The sequence below is a fragment of the Camelus dromedarius genome, chromosome 3 (assembly GCF_036321535.1).
Source record: "Camelus dromedarius isolate mCamDro1 chromosome 3, mCamDro1.pat, whole genome shotgun sequence".
In the NCBI taxonomy this organism is placed as follows: Eukaryota; Metazoa; Chordata; class Mammalia; order Artiodactyla; family Camelidae; genus Camelus; species Camelus dromedarius.
Genome location: NC_087438.1, coordinates 53,605,750 through 53,633,208, shown reverse-complemented (window position 1 = coordinate 53,633,208; position 27,459 = coordinate 53,605,750). Strand labels below are relative to the sequence as shown.

General features: G+C 37.4%; 2 protein-coding genes across 8 annotated transcripts in view; one reads left to right on the top strand and one right to left on the bottom strand.

Moving 5' to 3' along the window:
• The window catches only part of MSH3 (mutS homolog 3), a 139,621-nt gene extending 130,377 nt beyond the window's left edge, over positions 1–9,244 (bottom strand). For 2 of the 4 annotated variants that reach the window (XM_031447348.2, XM_031447351.2), the window contains exons 1-2: positions 9,038–9,244; positions 7,484–7,604 (exon numbers count right to left, since the gene is read on the bottom strand). In XM_031447348.2, coding sequence (XP_031303208.1) covers positions 7,484–7,604; positions 9,038–9,244 — 328 coding nt within the window. Of the gene's footprint in view, positions 1–7,483; positions 7,605–8,724; positions 8,894–9,037 lie in introns of those variants that run through there. The other 2 variants (XM_031447349.2, XM_031447352.2) reach the window with 2 other exon arrangements.
• On the top strand, positions 9,223–27,151 carry DHFR (dihydrofolate reductase). Of its 4 annotated transcripts, none has more exons than XM_064482031.1 (6): positions 9,223–9,354; positions 9,931–9,980; positions 11,983–12,088; positions 17,091–17,217; positions 19,368–19,483; positions 27,010–27,151. In XM_064482031.1, the coding sequence occupies exons 2-6, from the start codon at positions 9,956–9,958 to the stop codon at positions 27,086–27,088; spliced, it is 453 nt and encodes a 150-aa protein (XP_064338101.1). In that variant the 5' UTR covers positions 9,223–9,354; positions 9,931–9,955; the 3' UTR covers positions 27,089–27,151. The 4 variants fall into 4 exon arrangements, with proteins under 4 accessions (XP_064338101.1, XP_031303260.1, XP_010973352.1 ...); XM_010975050.3 differs by lacking the exon at positions 9,223–9,354 and adding an exon at positions 9,404–9,582; XM_031447400.2 differs by lacking the exons at positions 9,223–9,354; positions 19,368–19,483 and adding an exon at positions 9,399–9,582.
• Positions 27,152–27,459: the final 308 nt, after the last annotated feature.

Here is a 27,459-nt window from a genome sequence, read left to right as displayed (position 1 = left end):
TTGGGAGTTTGGCTGTCTGGATCTGGAGCAATGTGGACCTGATGACAAGGACTCAGAGTACATGTGTAAGATCCCTTGATGGCCTACTTTCATGCTCTCCCCCGCCCCAACCTCCCCCACCCCGCCACCCTACTCTCACCACTGGCAAGGAAGGTTCTGCCATGAAGCTCCATCCTGAGTTATACTCAATTCAGAAAAGCTTACATCAGTTCAGCTGCAATCCTGGGTTGAGCGCATGTTTCTGTCTAACCTCTCTGCTATCCTTCCACATCTCTTCAAATTTTTTCTTTCCTTTTTCTGCGTAGCCATCTTTCACTCTTAGGCTAGAATGACTTTCCATGGGTGCACCTCAGCTCAAGAGTCTGGAAGGAAGGTGTTCCACCCCTGTTCATTTATATCAAGCCATTATCATTCCTGGAGTATAAAATATATATTAAGAGAAAGAACTGTGATACACAAGAAATTATCCAAAATTAGTTTTTTTTCTCAATGCTCCCAGGACCATTGTACCTTGAGTTATCTAAAAATAAACCAGGGGGAAATGTGGGAAGAATGACGCTTACAAAGGAAAGCCAAAAATCTTTCATTGCCTTCCTCATGGATACCTAAGAGAGATTTTAATACCCCATAAGGCCCTCAACGGAAAAAACTAAATTGGAAGCCTTCTCAAATGAAAAGCCCCCAAGAGCTGTGAAACCCTCATGCCTGAGAGGAGATGCAAATACAGGCCCCAGTCCCTCCACTGGGCCTTGAGGAAGACTAACCACTGTGAAACACCTGGTTCTTGGAAAACTGAGCACTATGAAAATTAAAAAGGAAATCTCACTAAGATGAAGTTGGGAGGCCAGGAGGGGGTGATCTCCTGCATATATCAGTGGACATCAATACAGATCACAACCTCGAAGAGCCATACCTTGCATTTGCTGCAGGCAGTGACACTACTTTACCACCACCAGCAGGAGGAAGAAAGGTTTTCCCCTCGCCTGGCAGCAGTTCAACCAATGAGAGACTGTCACAACTCAGCCAAAGAAACCCACTATACTTGGAACTCTGTTTCCTCCAATGGACTTTTTGTTTATAACAGCCCCCTCTCAACTTCCTCTTCTCTGTAAGAGTTTCCTCTCCTTTGCCTGGCTGAACTTGCATGTGATTTGCCATACTTGCATGTCTTGAACTGCAATTCTTTGCTGCTCCCAAACAAATCCATTTTGCTGGTAAAATAATTGGTTGTTTCCCTATTTTAGGTTAAGAGAACACAAATAGACCTTAGCAACCTCTATATTCTGCTCCTTTACTTACAACCTCACTTGTACTGCATCCTTTTCTGAAGATGCCATGAAATGAACTATCAAACTGCCACAACATGAGATTAAGCCTTGGCAGCATTATCACTCAAGTCTCTGAGTCCTTAAGAGGATATACCCTAGAAATAAGGCAATGGCTACTGTCCCAGCATGTTAAGTGGACCAAAAACTCCTCGCTAAAAAAAATCGTTCACTGAAATGAACACCTTCACTGTTTGAGCTTTAATTTTTTGTGTACCATAAAATGGAAATACATGGTAGTTATTTTTTCTGCTCAGGCCTCCTTCTGTAGGACTAGGTCATGAAGGATCAAGGAGGTTGAAGAATTATCATATTTTAAATAAAGAATTTTAATCTAGAAGGAAACATGTAGTAGATGCTGAAATGTCAATATGTCACTATAAAGAGCTTTTTAAAAATTTGTACAGTAATCTGTTTTACAGATAATTCACGTTAAAAAAGGGGAAAAATAAGAATCTTCGGAATATTACAAACATATTTTAAGTTGGTTGAATTAAACACAGTGTTCTGGCAAAACAAATCTATACTAAAGTCAAGAGAGTGGTTATCTTGGTGAGAGGAAGGCGTTGTCACTGGGAGGGAGCACAGAGAGGTTTCTTGGGGCCTAGTAATATAGCCTCTTGATCTAAGTGATGGTTACACAGGTGACTTGAGTTTATGAAAATTTATCAAGCTTATGCTTCTTTATATATGTTAAGCATCTATAAAGAATTAAAAACAACAAATCAATATTCATAGGTCTCAGGTTTCAAGAATTGTCTGTTTGGAAAGATAAGCTACAGCCAATTTTTTTTTGAGAGTTTAAGCTCAAAAGAAGATATTTAAGCTTAGGTAGATAAAAATAAGATAAAAGTCAAGGAGGATAAGGTCTTAAAAAAAGAAAAATAAATTTAAGAGGCACCTTCAAACCATGTCTAGTAGCAGAAACCCAGGTAATGGGAAGAACTTCCTCTTCTTTTAAAAGACAAATTTTTTAATATCGGTGCCCTTGTTTTTAAATATTCATTCCAAATTGGAGCATGTTGTTTTAAATTTCAAAATGTGGTTCTTTTTTGTTTTGTTTTGTTTTATTTAAAAGTATAAAATGAAAATGGAAAATTCATTGCATAAAGGTTTTTACCCTGTGTAATAAGTACAGTCATAACAGAATGCAAAAATGGAAATTTAGGGAATGGCATATTTGATTCTATGAACAACTTTAATTTTTTCACCAAAGCTAAGTAGCTTTAGCTTCAGGATATTGATTGCACTGTGTAATAATTATAAATACTGGTTGCTATTTTTTATAAAATGGCTCTAGGAAAAACTGGAAATTACATGAATTTACGGCAAATTTCCATTTGAATTTTCTGGGTATGGTTTAAAGGTTTAATATCTGATATATTTTCTGGGTCTTTTTAAAAAATTGTACCTTTTTTAAATATACTTGGCTATATTTTATAATATCCTTAATTGATTTTGGAAAGTCCCAATTTTTATAGCGTTGAGAAAATGAATGTTTGTATTTATCAAAACGTGTCTGAGACAGAGTCCTACACTATGTTTATTTGTAATTAAAATAAGAATATTAATAACAAAAAATAAAGTCTGAATTGTGGGAGATTTTATTCATCAAATAGTAGCCAGACATATATATATCCCATTCCATATGCTCCTCCTACAAAGTGATGCTGACAATCCTGCGCTGAGAGGTGCATCCATGTTCCTTCCCCTTGAACCTAGGCAGGGCTTTGTAACTAACTCAACCAAGAGAGTATGGCAGAAATGAGGCTATGTGACTTCCAAAGCCAGACTGTAAAAGACAATACAGCTTCTATCCGGCTCTCTCTCAGGGTGCTCATCCTCGGAACCCAGCCACGTGCCATGAGGAAGCTCAAACTAGCTCACACAAAAAGACAGTGGAGCCAGCTCATATTGGTATGTGAACTCTTCAAGAACTTTGTAAGCCAGCTGTCAAACACAGCTATTATGTTAGAATATATAAACTTAGCTAAATTAATTACATTTAAAATAAAGGTAACTGCATACACACACACACACACACACACACACACACACACACACACACACACACAGGAATACTACTTAGCCATAAAAAAGAGTGAAATAATGCCACTTGTAGCAACATGGATAGACCTAGAGATTATCATATTAAGTGAAATAAGTCAAAGACAAAAATCATATGGTATCACCTACATGTGGAATCTAAAAAAATGACACTTATGAACTTATTTACAAAATAGAAACACATTCACAGACATAGAAAACAAATTTATGGTTACCAAAGGAGAAAGCGGGGAAGGCAGGGACAAATTAGGAGTTTGGGATTAACGAATACACACTATTATACATAAAATTAACAACAAGGACCTACTGTATAGCACAGTGAACTACATTTGGTATCTTGTAATAACCCTATAATGGAAAAGAATCTGAACAAGAATATAAATGTATTACTGAATCACTTTGCTGTGTACCTGAAACATTGTAAATCAACTATATTTCAATTTAAAAAAAAAGAAACGAAGGTAACAAATACTCAGGCCTCATCACTTCCTAAAATTTTTACTATGTTTCACTATCATCTATATTCTTAAGGCTATTAACATGTATTGCCTCTGCCTGGTGGAAATACTACATAATGGTGTGCTACTGCAAATATGCATCCTTTCCCAACTCCAGAAAAGTCAAGGCTTAGGAATGGGACTACTCTAGACCTTCTCTTCCAAAGCTTAAAAACAACCCTTAAAAAGATCAAACCAATTCACAAGGATCTTAATTAACTGCTTGCCAGAACAAAGGCCAACATTCTTAATAGAAACACACATCCCAGTATACAATAACACAAAATTCAAAATACCTATGACCCAAACAATTAATTAGTAGACATGCAAAAAGTAGAAAAATCAATCAAGGGATACAGATCCAGAAATGACAGAGATGACAGAATTAGCATGTAAGTGCATGAAAACACATAATAAAAATGCTCCACATAGTCAGGAATGTAAAGGAAAACACAGAGGAGCAAAATGGAAGGTCTTTTTGTTTACTAACAGCTTTACTGAAATATAATTCACATAGAAAAATGGGGGATTTTCAAAAGGAACAAGAAAGAATTTCTGGGGATGAAATACACAATATCTGAACTGAATGTTTCACTGAATGAAATTTATGGCACATTAGACACTACGGGGAAAAAAAAATCACTGAACTTGAAAATACATCAGGAGAGTCAATCCAAAATGGAGAAGAAGAAAATATGAGACTGAAAAACAAAGGAAAAGAGCTTCAGCTATTTGAGGGATAATGTTAAGTAACCTAGCATCCCTGTTAATAAACTCAGGAGACGGAGGAAACAGAAAAAATAGCTGAGGAAATAATGGCCAAAAAATCTTTCCAAATATGATAAAAACTATAAACCCATCAACCCAACAAGCTTTAAATGAACTCTAAACAGGATAAAAACAAAGAAATAAATTTTTTTTTAAATACTAGACTAAAGCCCATCAAAATCAAATGTGTGCAAACCAGTGTTAAAGAGAAAATCTTAAAAGCAGCCAGCCATTTTATAATTGTTATAAAATTTTTATAACAAGAATGTTTTACTGTTAAAAATCAAGAAAAAAGACATATTAGGGAAATCAACACCTTATAATTAAAAACCCTTAGATGTCATAAATGCTAAAGGTTAAGAAACTTTGAAGGAATACTGTGATTCCCTTTCTTCTCAAATATATGGCTTTCCTAATATATACTTTAGTTTACTGTGACTTCTCATTCTAGAAATGTATCTTTGGATTTCTTCTTCAATGTGTTTTACCTTTTTTATTGTTATTCCATTGGTTTTCAAAATACAAATTCAAATCACTTTTCAAATGTATAAAGTTCCTTTGTGAGTATAAAAGCTTCCTTCCCCTAGGGATCCCAGGTATAAAAAAGAATTTATAAATTGAGCGTTAAGAACTGAAGTGGATCCATACAATGGAGTATTATTATTCAACAGAAAAAGGAATGATGTAATTTAGAGTACTTAAAATCATAGAGAGAAAGGAGGATGGCATTTGCCGGGGATGGTGGGGGGTAGTTATTATTTAGTGGTTATAGAGCTTCAATTTTGCAAGTTGAAGAGTTCTAGAGATGGATGGAGATGATGGCTGCAGAACATTATGAATGTACTTAACTTGAACTGTACCCTTAAAAATGGTTAAAGTGGTAAATTTTATGCTATGTGTATTTTACAATACTAAAAAGAAATTAAACCAATTTATTTTTAATAAGGAGAGAGGTACTGATACATGCTACAACCTGGATGAACCTTGGAAACATTATGTTAAGTGAAAGAAATTAGACAAAAAGGTCACATATTATATGATTCTATTTATATGAAATGTTCAGAATACGTAAATCTACAGACAGAAAATAAATTTGTGGTAGCTTAGGAATGAGAAATGACTGCTAATGAGTACTGAGTTTCCTTCGGGGATGAGGGAAATGTTCTAAAATTGACTTTAATGAGAGTTGCACAACTCTGTGAATACACCAAAAGTCATTGAGTTACACATGCCAAATGGGTGAAATAACTCTGGGTTATTTAAAAAAAAACTGAGTTGGAGCAATCACCCGGCTTCTGACCAGTGGGCACTCCTCTCCCTTCCTGAGTGTGACTTTTAACAAAGAGCAAAGGTCTTATTTCAACACTGTTCCCCCATTTCCACCTCAGTTCTCCCGTGTTCCTGGGTAAGTCACTGTGGTAACCCTCAATCCTCACCTATCACCCACCTCTTCTTCTATAAAAAGAGGACAGTAAGGGTTATTGGGAAGACTAAAAGAACTACAAAAAGCCTCTAGGACAATGGCAGGCAAACAGTGGGTGCATTAACTGTTTGGAGAATTTACTGAAATACCAAACAGATCAGGTCCATGCAGAGTAATGTAGCAAAGAAAGGTAGACAGCCCCAGAAAACGCAACATTAACACACGGCAAATTCTGCCAAGTCAGGCCTCTTGTCATGACCCCTTTGGGTAGAAGGAGGAAAAGAGTATCTTCAGATTTATCCTTCCTTTTAGCCATACATCTCCATTTCTACAGTTATTTCCTATTAAGGCTTTCACGTGGACCCTAAATCCAAATTTTCCCTTTTGAGGAAGGATAGATATCTTACATACTTGATTCACTGAAATGAAACTTTTTTTTTTTTTTTTTGCTTTTGCCTAATTTTCTTCAACTAATTTCTCAGGGGGATAATGAAGAAAGAAGCATTTACTGTCCTCCCTTATCACAAATTGAGGCCAAAAACTAGGGAAAAATCTGTTCAACTACCTGCATCCAACATCTCTAGAATTCCAGGAGCTCAGAAATGGTGGTTTTACCCAAAGCCTTTCAGCATTTAGAAAAAGCAGCTACATGATTAAAAAGGACAAGGTATGGGGAAAGTGTAGCTCAGTAGTGGAGTGCATGCTTGGCAAGAAAGAGGTCCTGGGTTCAATCCCCAGTACTTCCATCAACAAGTGAATAAATAAATAAACCTAATTACTTCCACTGCAAAAAAAAAAAAAAAAACTTTTTTAATTAAAAAAAAAAAGAACAAGATAGATCTACATTTCCTGACACTGAAAATTGTTCAAAATGTTCTAAGTGCAAAAAAAGTTGCAAATTAGTATACATAATGTAATATAATTTATAAAATATTATTACTAATTAACTAATTTGTGGGTCTATGTGTGTACATACAGATGTGTATAAACAGAAACACTTGGAAGAATATACAGCACTCTTCAAAACCAGCAGTAAGCCTTACTGAAAGGGAGGGGTTGTGAGGTCTTTCGCTGTCTACCTTCTACATTTCTGTATTATTTGAAATTTTCATAACAAGAATGTTTTACTGTTAAAAATCAAGACAAAAATTTGCTAGAGGGAATAAAAGAGAAAACTGAGAGAACTACAGCCAAAATGCAGAACTCCAGCTCTTACCTCTACTCCCCAACCTCCTACCTACACCACCCCTTAGGAAGGATCCACTCTACTTGAGCACAATGGTGACTTTTCTCTGCAAAGCAAAAAATGGCCCAACTTTCCAAAAGCCTCCCACCCTCAGGAAAATGCAAGAATATCAGAGCCATGACTAGTGAGAATGAAGAAAAATTGCCCCAGAACTTACCAGGGTTCTCAGACATTAATGAATCACTTCCTCCTTCCTTTTGGTGGACTTTCTTTGCTTTCTTTTTAACAGGCCCATCACTCTCCAGTGGTCTCTTTTTACTTCTGTCCACTTCTGCAACCTATATTGGAAAACGATGTGTTATCTCTAATCTCAAAACTTGATGTATGTAAAGTAATTTAAACCTTACTTCTGAATGACAGCAAGGTCCTTTCCATCCACCCTTCATAGAGTCATCTACTTAGAGCTACGAGTGAACTGTTTTACCATCATCAAAGACAACTCGTGCCCTGCTGAAATTAATTAGAACCAAGGCTGCTACTTTTCTCGCCTCGATCAGGTATCACCTGTCTCAGATTATAAAACCTGAATCACTCTACTTACATATGTTAACTGTCTTTAAGGAAAAAAACTAATAGTTTGAAAAGGTGAATTTTGATAGATAATAAAAGAACAGTATCATTTTTGAAATGCTAATTGTAATTTGTTTCATACTCAAACTTGGCTTACGTTCGCCACCGAAGATGCCACCTGATTATGAACTGTCAAAAACTTCAAGTCCTTCACCAAATAACCTCTAAATGGTGGGTGGAGAATAAAACCCTGGTGAATTCATGAAAATGTAGACTATGGTCAAAAAATGAGAACAAAAGAGGGGCCATCACTCTATGGAAGAAATGTAAATGAAAGGAGCAAGATTTTGAAACAGCCAAGCTGTCACCCGCATTAAAACTTGAAAGGTGCCTAAAAGCCAATCTGCAATCCCCTTCTGTATTTTCAGTTTGAGAAACAGGGAGCCCCAGTGAGGGCTCACCCTCAGGCTTTCCCCTGTGGCACTGTCCTAGGTTAAAAAGAAAAAAAAAAAAAAAAAACTACTTATTTTACTCAGCTGACAGGTGGTAAGCAACAGGAGGGATCCAAGGACTAACCATCATATCATATCTATACCATCTTAAGAAACTTTATCCACCCAAATTATGCATCAGACCTTACAAGCTAAACTACAAGGGGAGTAGTCACTGGGGAACTACACAATATGACTCTTACTCGTAATAGCTTAAAATATTGAGCAAGGCTGCTGCAGCCTTAAAAACTAGAGATTTAAAGGGTTTTCACCTAGTCACCTAATCAAACACATACAAATTAAATACAGCTCGTCTTCCTCCCTCAATCCAGAAAAAAGGGAAGGGGGATGGGGGAAAGGGAAGATGGAGGTTAAGAGATTTATCCTTTGCCTCTACCTCCATCAGAATGGGGGTCAGGAGACCAGAGTTGCTGTCTCAGGACTGGCATTAGGAGCGTGTGTGACCTCAGCCTGTCACCCCAAGCGTGACACTACCCTAACATCTTTGAACCGCGCCTAGGGTGGAAGAGGGCCGGCCTTTCTCCTGGCTCTCCTTCCACAGTCGCGCCCCTTTCTCGTCTGGCCCGGTCATCTCGCCCATTCTCGCGCACAGTCCCCGCCTCCTCCCGCTCCACCCACAAGCACCGCCCCCGCCCGCCTTGCCCGCCCCCTCTCCACAATGGCCCCGCGCCGTTCTAGACCGAACCCACCACCTGTGGAGACAACTGAGGCGGGAAAGTGGACGCTAGGGGCGCTGCGGAGTCAGAGTCAGGGTCCGCCTTCTCGGCTGCACCCGTAGGGGAAGACGTGGATTTCAGACTTCCCGTAGACCGGAAGAATTTGCTCAAAACCGGTTGCCTTGCAGAGGCTGGGCCGGCGGCTGAGGCATCGCCAGAGGCCGGTTTCCGGCGCGACATTGCAGGGCAGGGAGTGACGGCCCAGGGACCGGGCCGAGCAGAGACAAGGGCGCGAACTCTCACCCACAGCTCCCCAGCGTCTGCAGGCGCGAGCACGTAGCGACCCTGCGGTGCGCCGGGGCGTGGGGCGGGGCGAGGGCGGGGTGTCGCCTGTACCAATGGGGCTGGGAGGCGGGGGCCTAAGTTTCGCGCCAAGTTTGGCGGGGACTCGGTGTATCCCGAGAGGGCTGGGAAGTGCTGCCTGCCGCTGTCATGGTTCGTCCGCTGAACTGCATCGTTGCTGTGTCCCAGAACATGGGTATCGGCAAGAATGGGGACCTGCCCTGGCCTCCGCTCAGGTACCTGCTGGGCCGGGGGTGGGCCGAGTGTGCGGAATCCGAGCTGGAGCAGGCTGATCAGGGAACCTGGGCCCTGCCGCGCCCGAGGGGCGGACTCCCCGAGAAGATGGGGTCGGACTCGTGACCTGAGCTGGCTAGAGCTGGACTTGGGCTTCCGTCCGCATCAGGAGCCTGACGGCAAGTTACTGTTTTCCGTCCGGCTCCTCCCCAGCGAGGCCTTTCCCCACGGCGTCCTACCCCAGAGCAAAGTCCCAGTCCTGGACACGCCCCCCGCGCACCGTCTGTCGGGTGCGCGCGAGCTTAAGACCGCGGGATCACGTCCTGAGTAACTGTTTCTCTAACTTGCAGGAATGAATTCAAGTATTTCCAGAGAATGACCACAGCCTCTTCAGTAGAAGGTAATGTGGGATTTTTAACTGATTGAAGTTCGCGAAGGGCCTTGCCTGAGGAAGTTTACCAGCTCAAAGTTTATTTAAAAGAAAAAAATTTTCATGTTTTGACTTAACATAAATGTGTATGCAGTTCTCAAGATACATTAAACGTTCTTTTTTTTTTTTGAAAAAATTTCCTTGAAACTTTATGTGGACGTGCATAAGTTGAGGTGTTGAGCAGAATTGGCAGCCAAGTAGAGGCTTCTGTGGAGATTAGCGCTTGCCAAGGAGAAGTCTTTGAAATAGCTGCTGGAAGAGATGATAATGCCTGAATGTTAATGGAGAGGATAAAAGTGCAAAAAACGGGTTACAAGACACTCGATTTGGAGATCAGTAAGTTAAAGGTGATGCAGGAAGGCATCAAGGATGAACTCTCAGATTTTCAGCTTGAGAATCTGGGTGACATGGAGAATCAAGGAGCGGGGAATGTGTGCAGCTGTAATGATGACAATTTTGAAGTGTTTTTGGGATATCCGGGATAATTTCCGGCTCAGGGAGTTAGGTGAATTGAGCCATTGGAGCGAAGAGGATAACCAAGGAAAAGAATTTGGGCATGAGGGAGAGGACCGTTTAAAACCTGAGACGTGTATGTCTGTTCATCGGAGGAGGAATAGCAGAGTAAACAGGGAAACTAAGTCAGAAAGGAGCAGATGCAGCATAACTTTAACATAACAGATGAAAGGTCCTTGGATTTAGCCCTTGTCAGTGGTGGAGACAAAATGGCAAGAGCTTAAAGCTAAAGAATTGACATAAACCACTCTCAAGAATTCTAAGTATGATATGGTAATATGAAGAGCATCCCATGCCTGGCCTGTTTGCTAGTTTTCAGTAAATATATTATTTCTTAGATGAATGGTTGAGAGGATACCGAGGATATCTTGACTTTTTTTTTTTAACGTCTCACTATGTCTTTCATCATACCTGAGTTGTTAGGTCAGGTCTGTGCCATTTTCCTCAGGATTCCTCACTTACTAGCTCTATTTTTAATAATTGATATATCCTTATTGTACACATAAAGCTCTGTCCTTGAAAATAATAGTGCAGTGCATATTGTACAAGGATACTGTGAATTATAGAGGTTTTTTTGTTTATTCTTGGAGGAAAAAATTTTTTTTCAACCTTTAGAGGTAATATTTGGTTATGAGTAGTGAAGCAAAACATGAAAAATGATTAGTCCTAATAGTTGTAGTTCATAAATGTTAGTGTTTTTGTCGAAATAAAATCAAAATAATGATGATTCTTTTCGAAGAGATACATGTACTCCTTTTGACAGTCTGTCAGAACATATCAAAAATCATAGAAATGTGTATGCTCCTTGATCCAGATATCTGACTCCTAAGTTTTTTTTCTCCCAAGTAATTAAACAAAAATGGAAGCTGCATGTATAAGGTTTATGGAAGCGTTCTACTTGAAAGAGAAGCATAGAGGCACATATGATAATGTTTTAAACTAATTGTGTGAAATATTAAGCAGCTATCTTTAAAGAAGTAAGACTATTAACTTAAATCTATAAAGTATACGAATGTGAGTAATCAAGTAGTTACTGCAGTACATATTAGATGCTGAACATTGTTGTAAGTCATCAATCCCCACAGTAACTCTAGAAGTAGAAACTACTGTTATCTCCATTTTATAGATAAGGAAAATAAGCCATAGGAGGTAAACATGATTTGCCTAGTAGATGACAGAATACATTCCATTTGAGCACTCTGACCCAGAATCTTTGCTCTTAACTTCTGCAGTATACATGATTACAGTTGATTAAAATTATATATTGGATATAAGTTGGCTAAAGCCAAAGGGAAAAGTAGTTACTAGACTTAGATAAAGGATGACAAACAGTAAATTTTGGTAAAGCTGTTTTAAATTTTAATTTTTTAAAGCAGATCCACTAGGTGTCACTATGACAATTATATCTGTGCATGTATAGATGAAGTATATACTTACGCTTATCCATGTGATTTTATAGGTAAGCAAAATTTGGTGATTATGGGTAGAAAGACCTGGTTCTCCATTCCAGAGAAGAATCGACCTTTAAAGGACAGAATTAATTTGGTTCTCAGTAGAGAACTCAAGTAAGTACTATAATATAAATTTACTACAAGAAAATCATGTCCAATTTCTTATGGTACAGGTCAGTATATGACAAAATAAAATGGTAGGAATGTAACTACTGATGAAGCTTAATATCATAAAGGTGATTTATGCCACATGACAATAACTTGTTTTGTTACTTAAGTGATTGGTTTCATCACCTTGAAAGTTACATTAAATCTAACTATGGTAACAGATTTCCAAGTTTCCTTGAAGCATTATTCAGTAGATTTAAATATCAGCTATAAAATTTAATTTAACAATTTTTTCTAGTCTCACATAAAATCAAAATATACATATTTTAGAACTTGCCAAAATTAAGTGATTACTCCCTCTCTGGACCTAGCTCTGAATGCAATAAGATGTAAATTTTAGGATGAGCTAAAAACTGGTCATAATCTAATGCCCTGTTATTTCTAGTTTACCACAACACCAAGTAGTATTTTGTACTTCTCTTCTTTACCCACTGTCTGAAGGTTAAAGATTTCAAAGTTTTGAAATGGAAGCATTTCCTTAGGGATTCTAGGGAGTGTCTCCTGTTGGCCTGTACTAGAAATTTTCCCGTCCACCAATCTACTGTCTAACATTGGAAGAGAGAGTTCCTGAAGCCTGGAAATGCCCAGGGTGAGGAAGGGGAACAGTTTAGGTAGTTGCATTAAGACTGTTCATCAAGTCAACTCCAGTGCTTTGACCTTCACCAAAAGGTTTCCATGTCATTTACTCTTCATGTGATGCACACTGATTACTATTTTGTTTCTTTTTGTTGTTGTTTATATTGGTCCTAGCCCACTAAAATAATTTCCTCAGCTTCAAAGGGTTTGGGTTTTTTTGAGTGGTTGGGGGTTCACCTGAATTGTACCTAAAGGGGAAGTTTGGGATTGGCATGGTAATTATTCTTTCTTACCTAATAATATAATTACAAAAAGAATGGAGTATCCTATATTAGGATTCAACCAGAGCAGCAAAACCAGTAGAAGATAGATAGATAGATAGAAGAAAAGAAAAATTTTATTGCAGGGAATCACACAATTCTGGGGGCCAGCTGGGCAAGTCCAAATATCTGTAGGGCAGGCCAGGAAGGGCAGGCTGGAACTCTCCAGCAGGGGCTGAATCTGCTGTCACTAGGTAAAATTCCTTTTTCAGAGAAGCCTCAGATCTGTTCTTATGGCCTTTCAACTCCTTGAATTGGGTCCACCCAGATTAAAGTCATCTAATTATCAGCTTTAATCACATCTACAAAATACTTTCACAGCAACACTTAAATTAGTATCCAAATAACTGAGTACTGTAGCCTCGCCAAATGAACCATATATCAAAGACTGTCAAACCATGGGAGGGAAAAAAACACTACACAGCTGTAGCCCAAGAGGATTCAGGCTTATATATATTTTTTCCCAGATCTGCCAAACCTAGAATGGTATAGGTTTAAAAGCTGGGAGAAAGTATACCAGAATATTTGCATTGATTGCCTTTGGGTGATGGGGAATATGTTGATGAGCATCTTGCCATCTGCCCCAGTTCTCATTCTCTTGGTTGCTAGGATATCCTGATTATCTCTTCACTTGATAGAATCCAAATTCACAAACTGTATTGCCATTCCCAGAGACTCTTTAATAACATATTCTTGAATACTACTTAAGTTTATTTATGGCTAGCTTGAGCTAAAACAAACATAAATCTCAGTTGGAGAGCTGTTCAGTTGAGCCAGCATATCTCCTCGAATGATGAGTCTCATTTTATGACCCTCCTGTGGTGTATGTAATTGGATTTGGTTGTTTCTTACGTATTTATATACCACATTTGTTGGTACATTTCCCTTTTTTTTTTTCAATGGCAGAGAGAAAATTTTGAATCTTTGTTATCAAGCACAGCAAGGAAATAGGGATACCAGTTAGGAAAAAGAGACAGAATGTATTTTTGTCCTTCCTTCTGCTTCCCAACTTGCTGGTCAGTTCCACACATATCCTGAGCACCTGCTGTGTGCTGGGCACTGCTAGGTCCTGAAAAAAAGGGGAGAGATTTACAGACGAAAATAACTATTGCTCTCAGGTTTTTAGAAATACTCAGTTTTTCACCACCACCCCCCAGTGTAAGAGGAAACTGAATCCTCCAGGTAACCCCCAAATTTGCTGCCAGATACTGGTCATTTTGGGCAACTATTTTCTCAATAAAGTATAGGGAAAAATGCTTTTCCAAAGCTTTCTAGACAATCAATCAGGTTCTGACTGTAATAAAAGAAATATTACACAGCCACATTTGGAAAATAAGCATTTTCTCAAAATGTTAGACATATAGTCATTGTATGGCCCAGCAATTCCACTCCTTGATATATACACAAAAGAAATGAAGACATAATTACACAAAAAGTTCTATGCAAATGTTCACAGTAGCATTGTTCATAATAGCCAAAAAGTGGAAACATCCCAAATGTCCGTCAGCTGATGGATAAATGGATAAACAAAATGTGCTACATCCATGCAACTGAATAGTATTCCACAATAAAAGGAATGAAGTACTGATACATGCTACAACATGAATGAACTTTGAAAACAGTATACTGAATAAAAAAAGCCACACACAGAAGGCTACATGATTCCATTTACATGAAATGAAATTTCCAGAGTAGTCAAATCTGTAGAGACAGAAAGTAGATTACTGGTTGCCTGGGAGTAGGGAGTGACTGATAATAGGTACAGGGTTTCTTTTAGGGGTGATGGAAATGTTCTAAAAGTAGATAGTGATGATTCTACAACTATAGGAATATAATTTTAAAAAGAAATCACTGAGTTATACAGCTTAAAAGGGTGCACTGTGTAATGTGTGACTTATATTTCAATAAAGAAGTTTTTTAAAGTCTTTGGAATCAAAAATCAAAGAAGTTTTACTGCAGTGCTGTCGCTTTGACAGCATCTTTAGAAAATCCAAAATTGCCTGCTTGATAGAAAATGCTGTAAACTGTCTTCAATCCATGAAAGTTATATAATTTTTTATGGCTTTGCTCTCATTCTCCACAGTGATTAAAACTTTGTCCTCTTCCTAAAGCTGCAGTTCTCTCTCCCACCACTTAACGTACTTGGTGTGGCAAAGACTTACCGACCTGGCTTCTAATACCTGCTCTTTTCTACTACCTATTACCTTTGCACTTTAGGCTTTGTTAACTTTAATCCTAGCTTAACCTCAACTTCCTTATCTACTGAATGGGATTAGTAATGACAGCTTCTTTTTTTCTTTTTAAAAATATGGGGGGGGGGGGTAATTTGGTTTATTTAATTTATTTTTTTTTAGTGAAGGTGCCGGGGATTGAACCTTATGCATGCTAAGCACACACTCTACCACTGAGCTATACCGTCCCTGCCCACGACAACTTCTTAGGGTAATTCTGAGGGTTAATTAAAATCTTATATGTTAAGTTTCTAGCACACAGAAGGTACCCTAAAGATGTCAGGTCCTACTCCCTCACCCGTGCTGCTTTAGCAAAATTATCTTGTTTTATAGCTTAGAGAAAATACTAGTATTAAGAAGACCACAATGAACAAGCTCATGATCTTGTTTTCACCTTAACATATGACTTTTTCTTCCCTCAATCTTGAGGCAAAAAAAAAAAAAACCCTGCTTTTAAAATCAATCCCTTCCTCTGCACCATTTTATTCTAGACTCCATTTTTTTCTGTCCTCAGGACCTTGCTCTGTTGTCCTACCCATTACTATTTTAAACCTCATTACAGATTACTTTTCTTCTCTGCTCAGTTTTCTTGGAGCTTTCTTGGGTTAAATAACCTTAATGTAAGCCTCAAAAATATCTAGTGGTCTGTCACTTCTGTGTTGTGCTTATGTTTTTATCTCCTTTGAGACTCAGCTGAGGGATCAGACCCCAGAGAGTGTCCTCCCTCTCACTGCACCCAGACGACGCACAATTCTGTGGCCATCTAGCATCCTCCCACACATCCCCACTGCTGACATACTTCTCTGCCTGCCATCACAATCTTTTTGGTGCAGGGAGTGCAATATTTTTTTCTCTCTCTACTTCTGGCATCTAGCATATCTCCTAGCAAAGTAGGGGTTCCAAAATTCAATGGAATAAATGGCCCCATAGTTGTTTTATAAAAATAGGGTCCTCCCACATAACTGCTTTGTAACCTGCCTTTTTTTCCCCACTTGATATATTAGAAGATTAATTTCTATAAACATTTTTACTGACTATATAGTATTCAATTATGAGGATGAAATATATTTGAACCAATTTTTTTAACACTTTTTATTGAGTTATAGAGATTTTGCAATGTTGTGTTTTCATCAATTTTTAATAGTTGGAAAAAATTGGGGTTTTTTGTTTTTATACTTTAAAAATTTTTTTTAAATATTTTTTGTGGGGGGAGGTCATTAGGTCTATTTATTTATTTGTTATTATTATTTTATAAATATATACATGTGTGTATGGGTATGTATATATATATACACATATGTATTTTAATGGAGGTACTGGGGATTGAACCCAGAACCTCATGCATGCTAGGCATGTGCTCTACCATTTGAGCTACACCCTCCCCTCTTGGAAATCGATGTTTTTAAAGACTGAGTATTAAAGGTTTTAAATGGAACATATTTCTGAGCTCTGGTTAGGATGTGATTCTAGCCTAGGGTTCTTTTGTTTTTAAGTGTTTTCCCAACAGCCGTCAGGGAAATTGGGCTAGAATTCTGCCATCCTCTTTCCCATCAGGCACAGTAGAAAGGATAATGTTTCTGTAATACACTGGAGTAATCAAATGAGGCTGCTCACAGCCAGAAAGCCCTGGTCTGAGGGCTTGCCTTAACTTGGCCCTCGTCGGAGGGAACCAGAATCCAACACCTTTGTAGCCCACGGCAACCATTTGAAAATCTGTCGTCTACATAAAAAGTTGTAGCTCAGCCCCAAAGTCAGGCTGCTGGAGTTCCAGTATGAAGGGGTTTTATAGAAACTATGTGTAATTCTTTCTTTTAACCTCAGGGAACCACCACAAGGAGCTCATTTTCTTGCCAACAGTCTGGATGATGCCTTAAAACTTATTGAGCAACCAGAATTAACAAATAAAGTGGACATGGTTTGGATAGTGGGAGGCAGTTCTGTTTATAAGGTAAGTAAAATTATCTGTGAACATGAAGAAATAGTCTACCCACTTTCTTGCAGCTTCCCTACTATCTGAACTTCAAAAAATTAAGCCATGAGCAAAGGAAGTACATTCTTTCTCCTGTAAGTTAGACATACTGTCAATTTGAATTATTCGGTTTTTGATACTATCATACAAACTAAATGAAAATGTAAAAGTAAGTTTTTAGGTCGGTACCAGTCTCTTTTCAATTCAAAATAGTTGCTGTTTCCAGTTTTCAAAACATTCTAAATCCTTCCTGAGAACTGTGCTTGCACTGCATTGTTTTCTCCTCCCTGGATGTGTACACTGAGCTATCCCCTTTTCTTCAAGGATAAATATGTCTCTTACTGAGAAGGGGCTGTGGCTCTAGTTGATACACACTGACTAGACGTATATGAACTTGCTAAAAAGCAGAAGACTTTCCCTCAATGATTTTCATATAAAGTGAGAGTATGGGGAATGTGTTACATGATTTCATATCATAAAGGAAGACACTATGTTAAATAGAAAATATTCCTTTTTCTTGATAGCAAATGACTTCCAGCTTTAAAAATTTTTGAGGGTAATAAATAGAATTTTATAATACTAATGAAAGATTAACATTTATGGAGAGGAAAAATAATCAGCCTCTACCCTTTGGTGGTTTATGGTAACAAAAACACTGAAATTATTTTAGAAAGAAGAGGTATACCAGGATTCTAGGTGGATTATAAAAACTATTTTTTAGGTTCCTGTTTCTACAACTTCTTATTTTCTCCATTTGTAACAGGGGGAAAATGGACATTTTCCTTTGATCTTTTCAGCCAAGTATGAATTTCTAAGAAAACAGTGACTATCACATTTTGAATGATTCAGTACCATAGTCACTTCAAAATGTATTCTTTAACCAGTATAAATACTTAAATACATTTATATAATTTGATATATCTATACATATATAAATAATAAAGAAACAGAATCTCTACATGATAATTTTGTATTATCCACCTACCTCACACACAATGACTTGTAGGACATTCAGGTCTACCAGCCTGTTTTTGTAAATAAAATTTCTTGGAACACAGCCACATCCATTGGTTTAGTGTTGCCTGTGGCTACTTTTGCCTACAAAGCTGAGAAATCTTACGGCCCACAAAGCCTAAAATATTTACTGGCTGACGCTTTACAGAAGAAGTGGGCCACATATCATTAACTTTCATGCAAACCTTCAAATGATGCTGTGGTTAGTCCTATTAAATTTTTCTAAGTTTTCATGGAGTAAGAATTGGTAGAATATTGATTTGGCTGGCAAGAGAATATATGACTTAATGCGAGCCATAGTATTGAAAAAAGTAAAATTTGTTCTATGCCCTTACATGGAATTTTAAGGATTACAAACATTTGAAATGATATGTATATGTTTTTGGTTTTGGTTTTGTTTTTCCTGTAAGTTGTTTCAAAATCAAGAGTTCCTGCTTTCTTAGAGTTGCAGTTAGGACTCCTGACTTTTTATTAGAATTTTAAGGTATTTGTTCCAGGACAGTTTTTTTCTGTAGAAACTGTCAACAGGACTGTAGGCAGTAGTAGAAAAGCAATTAACAATATAAGGCCAAATGCGATCATTAGCAACAACGGACAGAATAAATCACCTATTAGCATTATAACTATCTGCTGAGAAATTAAAGCATTATTAAATTTTATATAAATGTACTAAGTATGCCCTTGGGATTTTCAATAGTCCAGGTCTGATGAAATTATACTATCTTATCCATATATACATATGTACATTTTTCTATGGAGTGTAACTAGATAATTTGGGGTTTTTAATTCTTAAACAACAACCATAAGAACAAAGACAAAATTGAATGCTTAAATGAAAAAAGAGTTCATGTAAGCAAACTAGAGCCCAGAATATATTTGAACTCACCCTTGTAATTATTGATAATGATTAGTACCATTCTCAACTAAGTCATACGTTTCAGGGCCCCAAACTAAACAATAGGATAACTAATTAAATAGCATGCTTTGGGGGTAACAAGTTATGTAGCATGTCCTTACAAACTTGACTATGTAATAAGAACAAAAAAAAATTAGAGTTTCTATGTCTTTTGACACAGATAAATAAGGAAATTGATGCCTTTTGTTCTATTTCAAAGGAAGCTATGGACAAGCCAGGCCATCTTAGATTATTTGTGACAAGGATCATGCAGGAGTTTGAGAGTGACATGTTTTTTCCAGAAATTGATTTGGAAAAATATAAACTTCTTTCAGAGTAAGTAGAATGTTATTAATTTGTCTGAAGCAACTTTGGATTTCCTGCTTAATAATTACAGGAAAGAAAATGTCTCTTCAGATTGAATTTGAGGTAGTAATGTGTTATATAGACAAATACTGTAGGAATTTTTGGATATCTGCTTTAACAGACTTGAGAATGTTCAGGATTTAATGATGTTAATGAAATCTAGAGTAGTCATTAGTTCATTCTATGAAATCTGTGGCTATTAAGCATCAGACATTGCCTTAGGCACTGGGGATACAGTGTTTACCAAGACAGGTGCTGTCACTCCTCTCCAGGACATTACATTCTGTATAGTAGTGGAGGAGGGTGGCAAATAGCAGATAAACATCAAGAGTTGCTGTTGGTGAATTGAAATATTGTAATACGGTAGATACTGTATAGTCTGAGAAGTCCTCTCTGAAGAGTGATTCCACATGGAAATCTAAATGGTGAGAAGCCAGCCATGCAAAGAGCTGAGAAGAGCATTCCAGAAACCAGAAATAGCTAGTGCAGAGACCTGCGAGCAGGAACAAGCCTGGCATGCTCCCTGAGCCTGAAAGCCGCTGCGGGCATTGTGAGCAAGGGGGAGGCCAAAAGGGATGGGACCAAGTGTGGGTTTAGAGGGTTCTGAATAGAGAATGACACAGTTCTGTTTATGGGGAATGGACTGGAGGGGACAGGAGTAAAGCAGGGGGGCCAGTTACAGTAGTTCTGGTGAAAGATGAGGGGATTTGGTCTGCAGTGGGGGAGGTGGAAGAAAAGGTTACACTTGCTTTACTATGCAGTTGTGATTTTAGCACGAAACTGATTTTGAAACCATTTTAGTTTAAAATGTTTAGTTTTCAGCTGTTGGCTATGAAGAGTAAAAGATTAATTATATCAGTACTTCTAGATTGGCTCTTAACAGATTCTTTCAGATATTCTTAGTTGAATTCAGTCATTATTCTTTGAATGCAAGTTTGATTTTAGAAATACCTCCTAAAAGAACAATCAGAGCCAAATCAGAATAAATGGATGGCCCAACTTTAGAATAATAGTATATTACTTTATAGAGTAATAGGTAATGGCCTTGGATCAAATGAAGTGTGTGACTGATTTTCTTGGCTTTTAAGTAGCTCTAAAAAAAAACCCCTGAAAATTCTAAGAACTCTAAAAAAGCTGAAGTATAGGCTTTAGCTTATAGTCTCCAAAAGTAACTGCTTAGAAAAATCACACTTACTGTTTTCACATATATTTATATAAAAATCAACTGTGTTTCTTTGTCCCACCTTATTTTCTCTTGTACTGCTTATATTGCTGATTCTCACATTAAATGAATATTGATCTCTGCTCTCTCTCATTTCTTACCTTTCCCTTTGCTTACTAACAAAAAGAATGGATTACTATGTGAATCAGCTACATATTAACGTTTCCAAACCCTATTGCTCTCAATCAGACCTCTTTCCAAAGCTGTGACCCTTCAGGATCCTTGATAAAACAAATACAATTCTGGCTCTGACTCTTAGAAAAGGAAGAGTTAAAACATGTTTACTGAGGAATGATTCACACACACAACATTCACTCATTTAAAGTATGTAATTCAGTAGTTTTAGTATATTCAGAATTGTGCAACCATCACCACAATCTGAAGGTCAGAACATTTTCACTGCCCCCCCCAAAACCCTGTACACATTAGCAGTTGCTCTCCATCCCCCTCCTAGCTCTAAGAACCACTAATCTATTTTTGGTCTCTACAGATACACCTATTGTGGATATTTTATATTAACAGAATCATATGAGGTCTTTCTTGGAATTGGCTTCTTTCACTTAGCATACCGTTCTCAAGGTCATCCATGTTGTAATAGGTACCAGTATTTTATGCCAAAAAGTATTTCATTGTAATGGATTTACGTTTTATTGATCCATTCACCAATTAGTAGACATTTAGTTTATCTCCACTCTGGCTAATATAATGCTGTTGTGAACATTCATGTACAAGTTTTTGTGGGGGTGTATATTTTCATACCTCTTGGGTATAATCTGGAAGAAGAATTACTGGGTGAGTCTGTGTTTAACATGTTGAGGAACTGCTGAACTTTTGATAATGTGACTGTGCCTTTTTACAGTCCCACCAGAAATGTGTGAGGATTCCAGTTTCTCCATATCCTTGCCAACACTTGTTATTGTCTGCCTTTTTTGGTTATAGCCATCCTAGCTGGTATGAGGCGGTATCTCAATTGGGGTTTTGATTTGTATTTCCCTAATGACTAATGATGTTGAGCATCTTTTCAGGTGCTTATTGGACATTTGTATATCTTCTTTGGAAAAATATCTATTCAAATTCTTTGCCCATTTAAAAAATGGCAAAAAAAACTTTCTCTTATTGAGTTTTAAGAATAGTTTTGAATATCTTGAGTGTGGGTCCTTTATCAGATATATGAGTTGAAAATATTGTCTCCCATTATCTGAATTCTTTTCACTTTTCTAATTAATCTTTTGTTTTTCATAATCATTGGCATCACAAAGGTTTTTAATTTTGATGTCCAATTTTTCTAATTTTTTTCTTTTGTCACTTGTCCTATTGGTATCATACTTAAGAAACCATTACCTAATCCAAACTTAGAGATTTATTCCTGTGTTTTCTTTCAAGAGTCATATAGTTTTAACTCTTAATTTAAGTCTGTGATCATTTGAGTTAATTTACATATTGTGTAAGGAAGAGGTCCAGGTTCGTTCTTTCGTAAGCAGCTATCCAGTTGTCCTCGCACTGTTTATTGAAAAGACTATTATTTTCCCCCATTGAATTGTTTTGGCACGGTTGTCAAAAATCAGTTGACCATAAATGTGAGGGTTTATTTCTGGACTCTGTTCTATTCGATCTACATGTGTATCTTTATGCCATTACCACACTGTCTTGATTACTGCAGCTGTGTAGTTACCTTTGCGATCAGGAAGTACAGGTCCTCCAGCTTTGTTGTTGTGACCCTTTCGTGTTCCTTGCATTTCCATGTGAATTTTATGATCAGCTTGTCAATTTCTGCCAAAAAGTGAGCTCGGGTTTTGATAGAGATTGTACTGTATCTGTGGATCACTTTGGAGAGTATTGCCATCACAGTAATATTAAGTCTGCCAAACCATGAACATTTGATGTCTTTCACCTTATTTAGGTCTTCCTTAATTTCTTTGCTAAACTTATTCTTGAGTATTTTGTTCTTTTTGATGCTATTATAAATGGAATTGTTTTCTTAATTTTATTTTCAGACTGTTTATTGCTAATGTATAGAAATATAGTTGATTTTTGTTCATTGATCTTTTATCCTCCACCCTCAGTGAACTCATGTATTCTAATTGTTAATGGATTCCTTCCGGTTTTCTATACAGAATATATCATTTGCAAATAGAGATAGTTTTGCTTCTTCCTTTCTAATCTGGATGTTTTTAATTTCTTTTTCTTGCCTAGATGCCCTGGCTAGAACCTCCAGTACAACGTTGAATAGAAATGGCAAGAGCAGGCATCCTTGTCTTGTTCCTGATCTTAGAGGGAAAGCATCCTTTAAATCTGATGTTAGCTGTGGGTTTCTCATACATGTCCTTTATCACGTTGAGGAAGATCTCTTCTATTTCTAATTCATTGAGTGTTTTTATCATGAAAGGGTATTGGATTTTGTCAAATATTTTGAGTCTATTGAGATGATTATGCAGTTTTTGTCTTTAAAAAGACAAAATATACTAATTAATACTTAATACACTGTTAATATGGTAATTACATTGATTAATTTTTCTATTAAACCAACCTTGCATTTTTGGGATAAATCCCACTTGGTAGTAGCATATAATAGGTTTTTATAGGTTGCTGAATTCGGTCTGTTAATATTTTGTTGAAGATTTTTCCATTTATATTCATAAGGATATTGGTCTGTAGTTTCTTTGTGTAATGTCTTCATCTAGTTTTGGTGTCAGGATAATGACAGAATTGAGTTGGGAAGTGCCCTCTCCTCTTCTCCATTTTGGAAGAATTTGTGAAGGATTAGTATTAATTCTTAAGTGTCTTAAAAATTTTTAATTTGAGTATATTGAGATAGGAAATTGCTCCAAAATGGACAAGGCTATGGAAGAAAACAAAAAATCCTTTCTTCCACTGCAGCATTTGATGGTCATCTTATTTTCAAGCCTGTACTAACATAATAACAGCCTTTTTAACATAGGCGGGAGGGAATCCCTTAAGGGATAAAGGGAGATCTGTAGTAAATCCATCTGTCATGAAATAGAAGAAAAGGAAACCTGAAGCATAGAGAATATACTTTGTCCCTGGCCGTGTGTAACACTGCTCAGTTCTGGAGCTTTCTTTCCAACTCAGTGGACAGTGGGCAACTTAGACTTGCTCTCTCCTGTCCAGAAATGAATTCTGATCACTCTTTACTCCCCTTTGTTCTTTCCCCACAGCTACCCTTGTAGTCTAGACCGCCATTAGCCCACCCATAGGCCTCTTGTAGTTATACATAGTTTTCAGTCCAAACACAGTATCTTTTATTAACACCACACTTCCTGGTAATAAAAGCACTAGTATAATGAAATAAAGATGAAAGAGGACTACTGTGAAGCAAGAAGAGAATAAATTAAAATGTAGCTGAAGTCACAAGCGGTAGAAGTCTAAACGCAGAATATTAACAAAGATGGTTTTACTTTGTATCTCCCTTTTTTCCCAGTGGGTCACTGTCTAAGCAGTTTTTTGTTTTTTGTTTTTTTGACAGCACCATGCCAGCCTGTCCTCTAAGGCTCTGCCCTCATTTATCTTGCCTGAAAGAAATCTTTCTATCTCAAACTATTTCACACTAGGCTGCAACCAAACCAGCAGGGCAAAATATTTTGTACCAGTAGTTTTCCCAATTAATGAGCCCCAAATAGGCTTCCTCTAGTTAACAAATCTTCCACATGACCATTTAGCCAAAGAGGATTCAAGACCAGAAGAGGCCTCTGAAGCAGTAAGTAGTTGGCTCCAGAGCGGGGACAGATGCCCATGACCAGTGGACAGCTTGAAGTAGGTTTTAGGTGGGCTGATATTTCCCCTTCTGTTCCCATTATTTCCTGACTGTCCAACAGGATCCTGGCATATTTGTCCACATCATTTGTACACCCCTCCCCACCTCCTGAGCTTGTGCTTCCTGTAGAGTCATCATTTTGTTTCAGTTTGATTTGGTCAATATAGATACCTGTTTCATGAACTCTGTTTACCTCTCTTTTAGACCTTCCATCAGATCATCTCTGCGTTACTCTCATGATCCTTTCTCTTACGTTTATTCGTATTAATTTGCTTCCTTAATGCTAAGATTCTAGAGGGGAGTCTGGGTGGTTCATAGCAAATAGGTGGTATTTCCAAATCCTGTTAGACTTAGAGCTCAAAGGAGGCTTTTAGACAGTTTGTTATTCAGAGAAGTTTGGAATTATGATTAGGAGATAGTGATAGTCATTATTAAAACAGACTGAATGTGTGGCTGTGGAAAGTAAAATTAATCTTAAACAGAATGAGATTGTAGTTTCACAGAGAAGATGAACATTAATACCATGGCTACTGACTGTATCCAGCCAATAACATAGTTATTTCTAAGTCATTATTATTCATGGTTTTAGAAATAACCTTGACTGATACTTGCTTTTATCTTATTAACTGACAGTCTTGAGACGCTTGAGAATTTTACACACAAAAAAAATGTAAATGTTGCTTTTGGTGATTCATCTAAAGAAACTAAAATTGTGATTTAAAGGTGGCCTAGTAAAATCATTTCTTTAAAAAAAAGAAAAAACTATACAGCTACTAAAACAGTGGAACAGAAACAGCTTAGGAAATGGTTAATAAATAGGAACATAGTTTCTTCCTCTGAAATATAAATTATTCACATTTTCCTTTTCCATACACATTATTATGCTGTTGTTTCATGTCTCCAGTTATTTTTTATCAAAATGGCATAATCTCTAATTACTCAACAAAAGGTTATTATTCAGCATTGTGTTAGATATAAGAGATTTAAAATTTTTCCTGTATTTCTGCCTACAGTGATGTCAGAAAGTGGGGTGAAACAAATACTAATGGGTAACATTTGTAGGGCACTTAATGTATTATCATGCACAATGCTAAATTCTTTATAAGGATGAAGACTTTATTGATAGTGAAGTGTTGCACAGCAGAGCCAGAGTCAAACACAAGCCTGATTAAAGCAAGTGTTCCTGAGTCCACCCCAACCTTGAGCATATTGGGTCCAGCCAGCACAATACTGTAGAAGTGCACCAAGATCAGGGTTGTAGATGGGAGTGGTCAAACAGCCTTCAGCGGGAAGACCTGGGTTTTGGTTTTTTGATGGTGGAGGGGTTCAGTGAAAAATAACTTTTATTATAGTTAAAAACACAACATGAGATCTAGTCTCAACAAATGTTTAAGTATACAATACAGTTTTGTTAACTGTCGGCAAGGTGTTACACAGAAGACCTCCAGAACTTACCTTGTATAACTGAAACTTTGTATACCCTTTGAACAGCTACTCTATTTCCCCCTTCCCCCACCCTCTGTCAACTACCCTTCTACTCTCTGTTTCTACAAGTTTGACCATGGTAGACATCTGGTATAAGCAGAACCATGCAGTATGTGTTCTTTTGTGACTGACTTACTCCACTTAGCTAAGGTCCCCCAAGTTCATCAGTGTTGTTGCACATGGCAGGATTTACTTCTTTTTTAAAGCTGAATGATATTCCATGGTATGTATATACCACATTTTCTGTATCCATTCATCTGTCACTAGACATTTAGATTGTTTCTGTATCTTGGCTCTTGTGAATATGGAAGTGCAGGTATCTCTTCAAGAGCCTGACTTCAGTTATCAAAAAACCTAGAGATGGGTTTTGGTGAGGATGTGGAGAAATTGGCACTCTTGTACACTCATAGTAGGAGTGTAAAATGATGCAGTCACTAGGGAAAAAAGGAGGATGATTCCTCAAAATACCAAAAATAGAGCTGCTCTATGATCCAGCGACCCTACTTCTAGGTATGTACCACAAGAGGGCCTGGGTTTTGACTTAGAAGCTGGAGGGAATACAGACCTACGTGAACATTAGGGAGTAGAAAAGATCAGATAAGCAGTGATGCTGGTAAAGGATCTGCAGTAAGCCACACACAGGGGAATTAGATTAGTGTGATGTCATTGATTAAACAAATCAAGAATTACCATGCACCACACATAACTTCAGTTCCACTCTAACAGCTAAAAGTTGTATTTTATTTTTCCTTGACCCACACAAGAAATTTGATACCAAGTGTAAGACTTGGAAAAAGTTCTTAAGAAATTTCATATTAGCTGGGTGATAGAGTGAAAAGATAAAAGAAACTGCTAACAGTGGTTAGTTTAGGGGAGAAAAATTAGGAGTCAAAAGGAGAGGAGGAAGGCTTACACTTTTTCATTTTCTAACTTTCTGTATAGTTTGAGATTTTTTATACTATTTGCATGTGTAGTGTATTTGCACAATATCTAAGTATACATCTTTTTCTTTTACAGATATCCAGGTGTTCCTTCTGATGTCCAGGAGGAGAAAGGCATTAAGTACAAATTTGAAGTATATGAAAAGAACAATTAAAAGTGTTTTTTGATCTATTTCAAGTTCCCCCTTCCCCCCAAAATACATATTTTTTCTTGTAAACACTTGTTGACTTTAGATCTGTGGATAATTATTTCTAAGCAGTATGCTTTTATTCCCCATTAGTCTTAACTAGACTGTGTCAGATACCATTTGTGAAACATTTCTTGCTTGAACTGTCTGCATGCTCCTCAAGGGCCAGGAATGGGTCACTGGCACCTGCCTAGGGTAGAGTATCTATCAAGACAGACCAAAGTGGGAGAGTCGCCTGGTAGCATGAGATGAAACCAGGGCCTGTAGAGATAGGGGCTAGACATGAGTCCAAAGGTCAGAAATGGATTATAAACAGAACTCGGGTATTAAAATTAGAT

Coding starts and splice junctions, on each gene's coding strand:
- DHFR (XM_010975050.3), top strand. CDS start 9,497: ATGGTTCGTCCGCTGAACTGCATCGTTGCTGTGTCCCAGAACATGGGT. Junction 12,089..17,090: donor GTTCTCAGTAGAGAACTCAA/GTAAGTACTATA, acceptor TTTTAACCTCAG/GGAACCACCACAAGGAGCTC. Junction 19,484..27,009: donor AAATATAAACTTCTTTCAGA/GTAAGTAGAATG, acceptor TTTCTTTTACAG/ATATCCAGGTGTTCCTTCTG.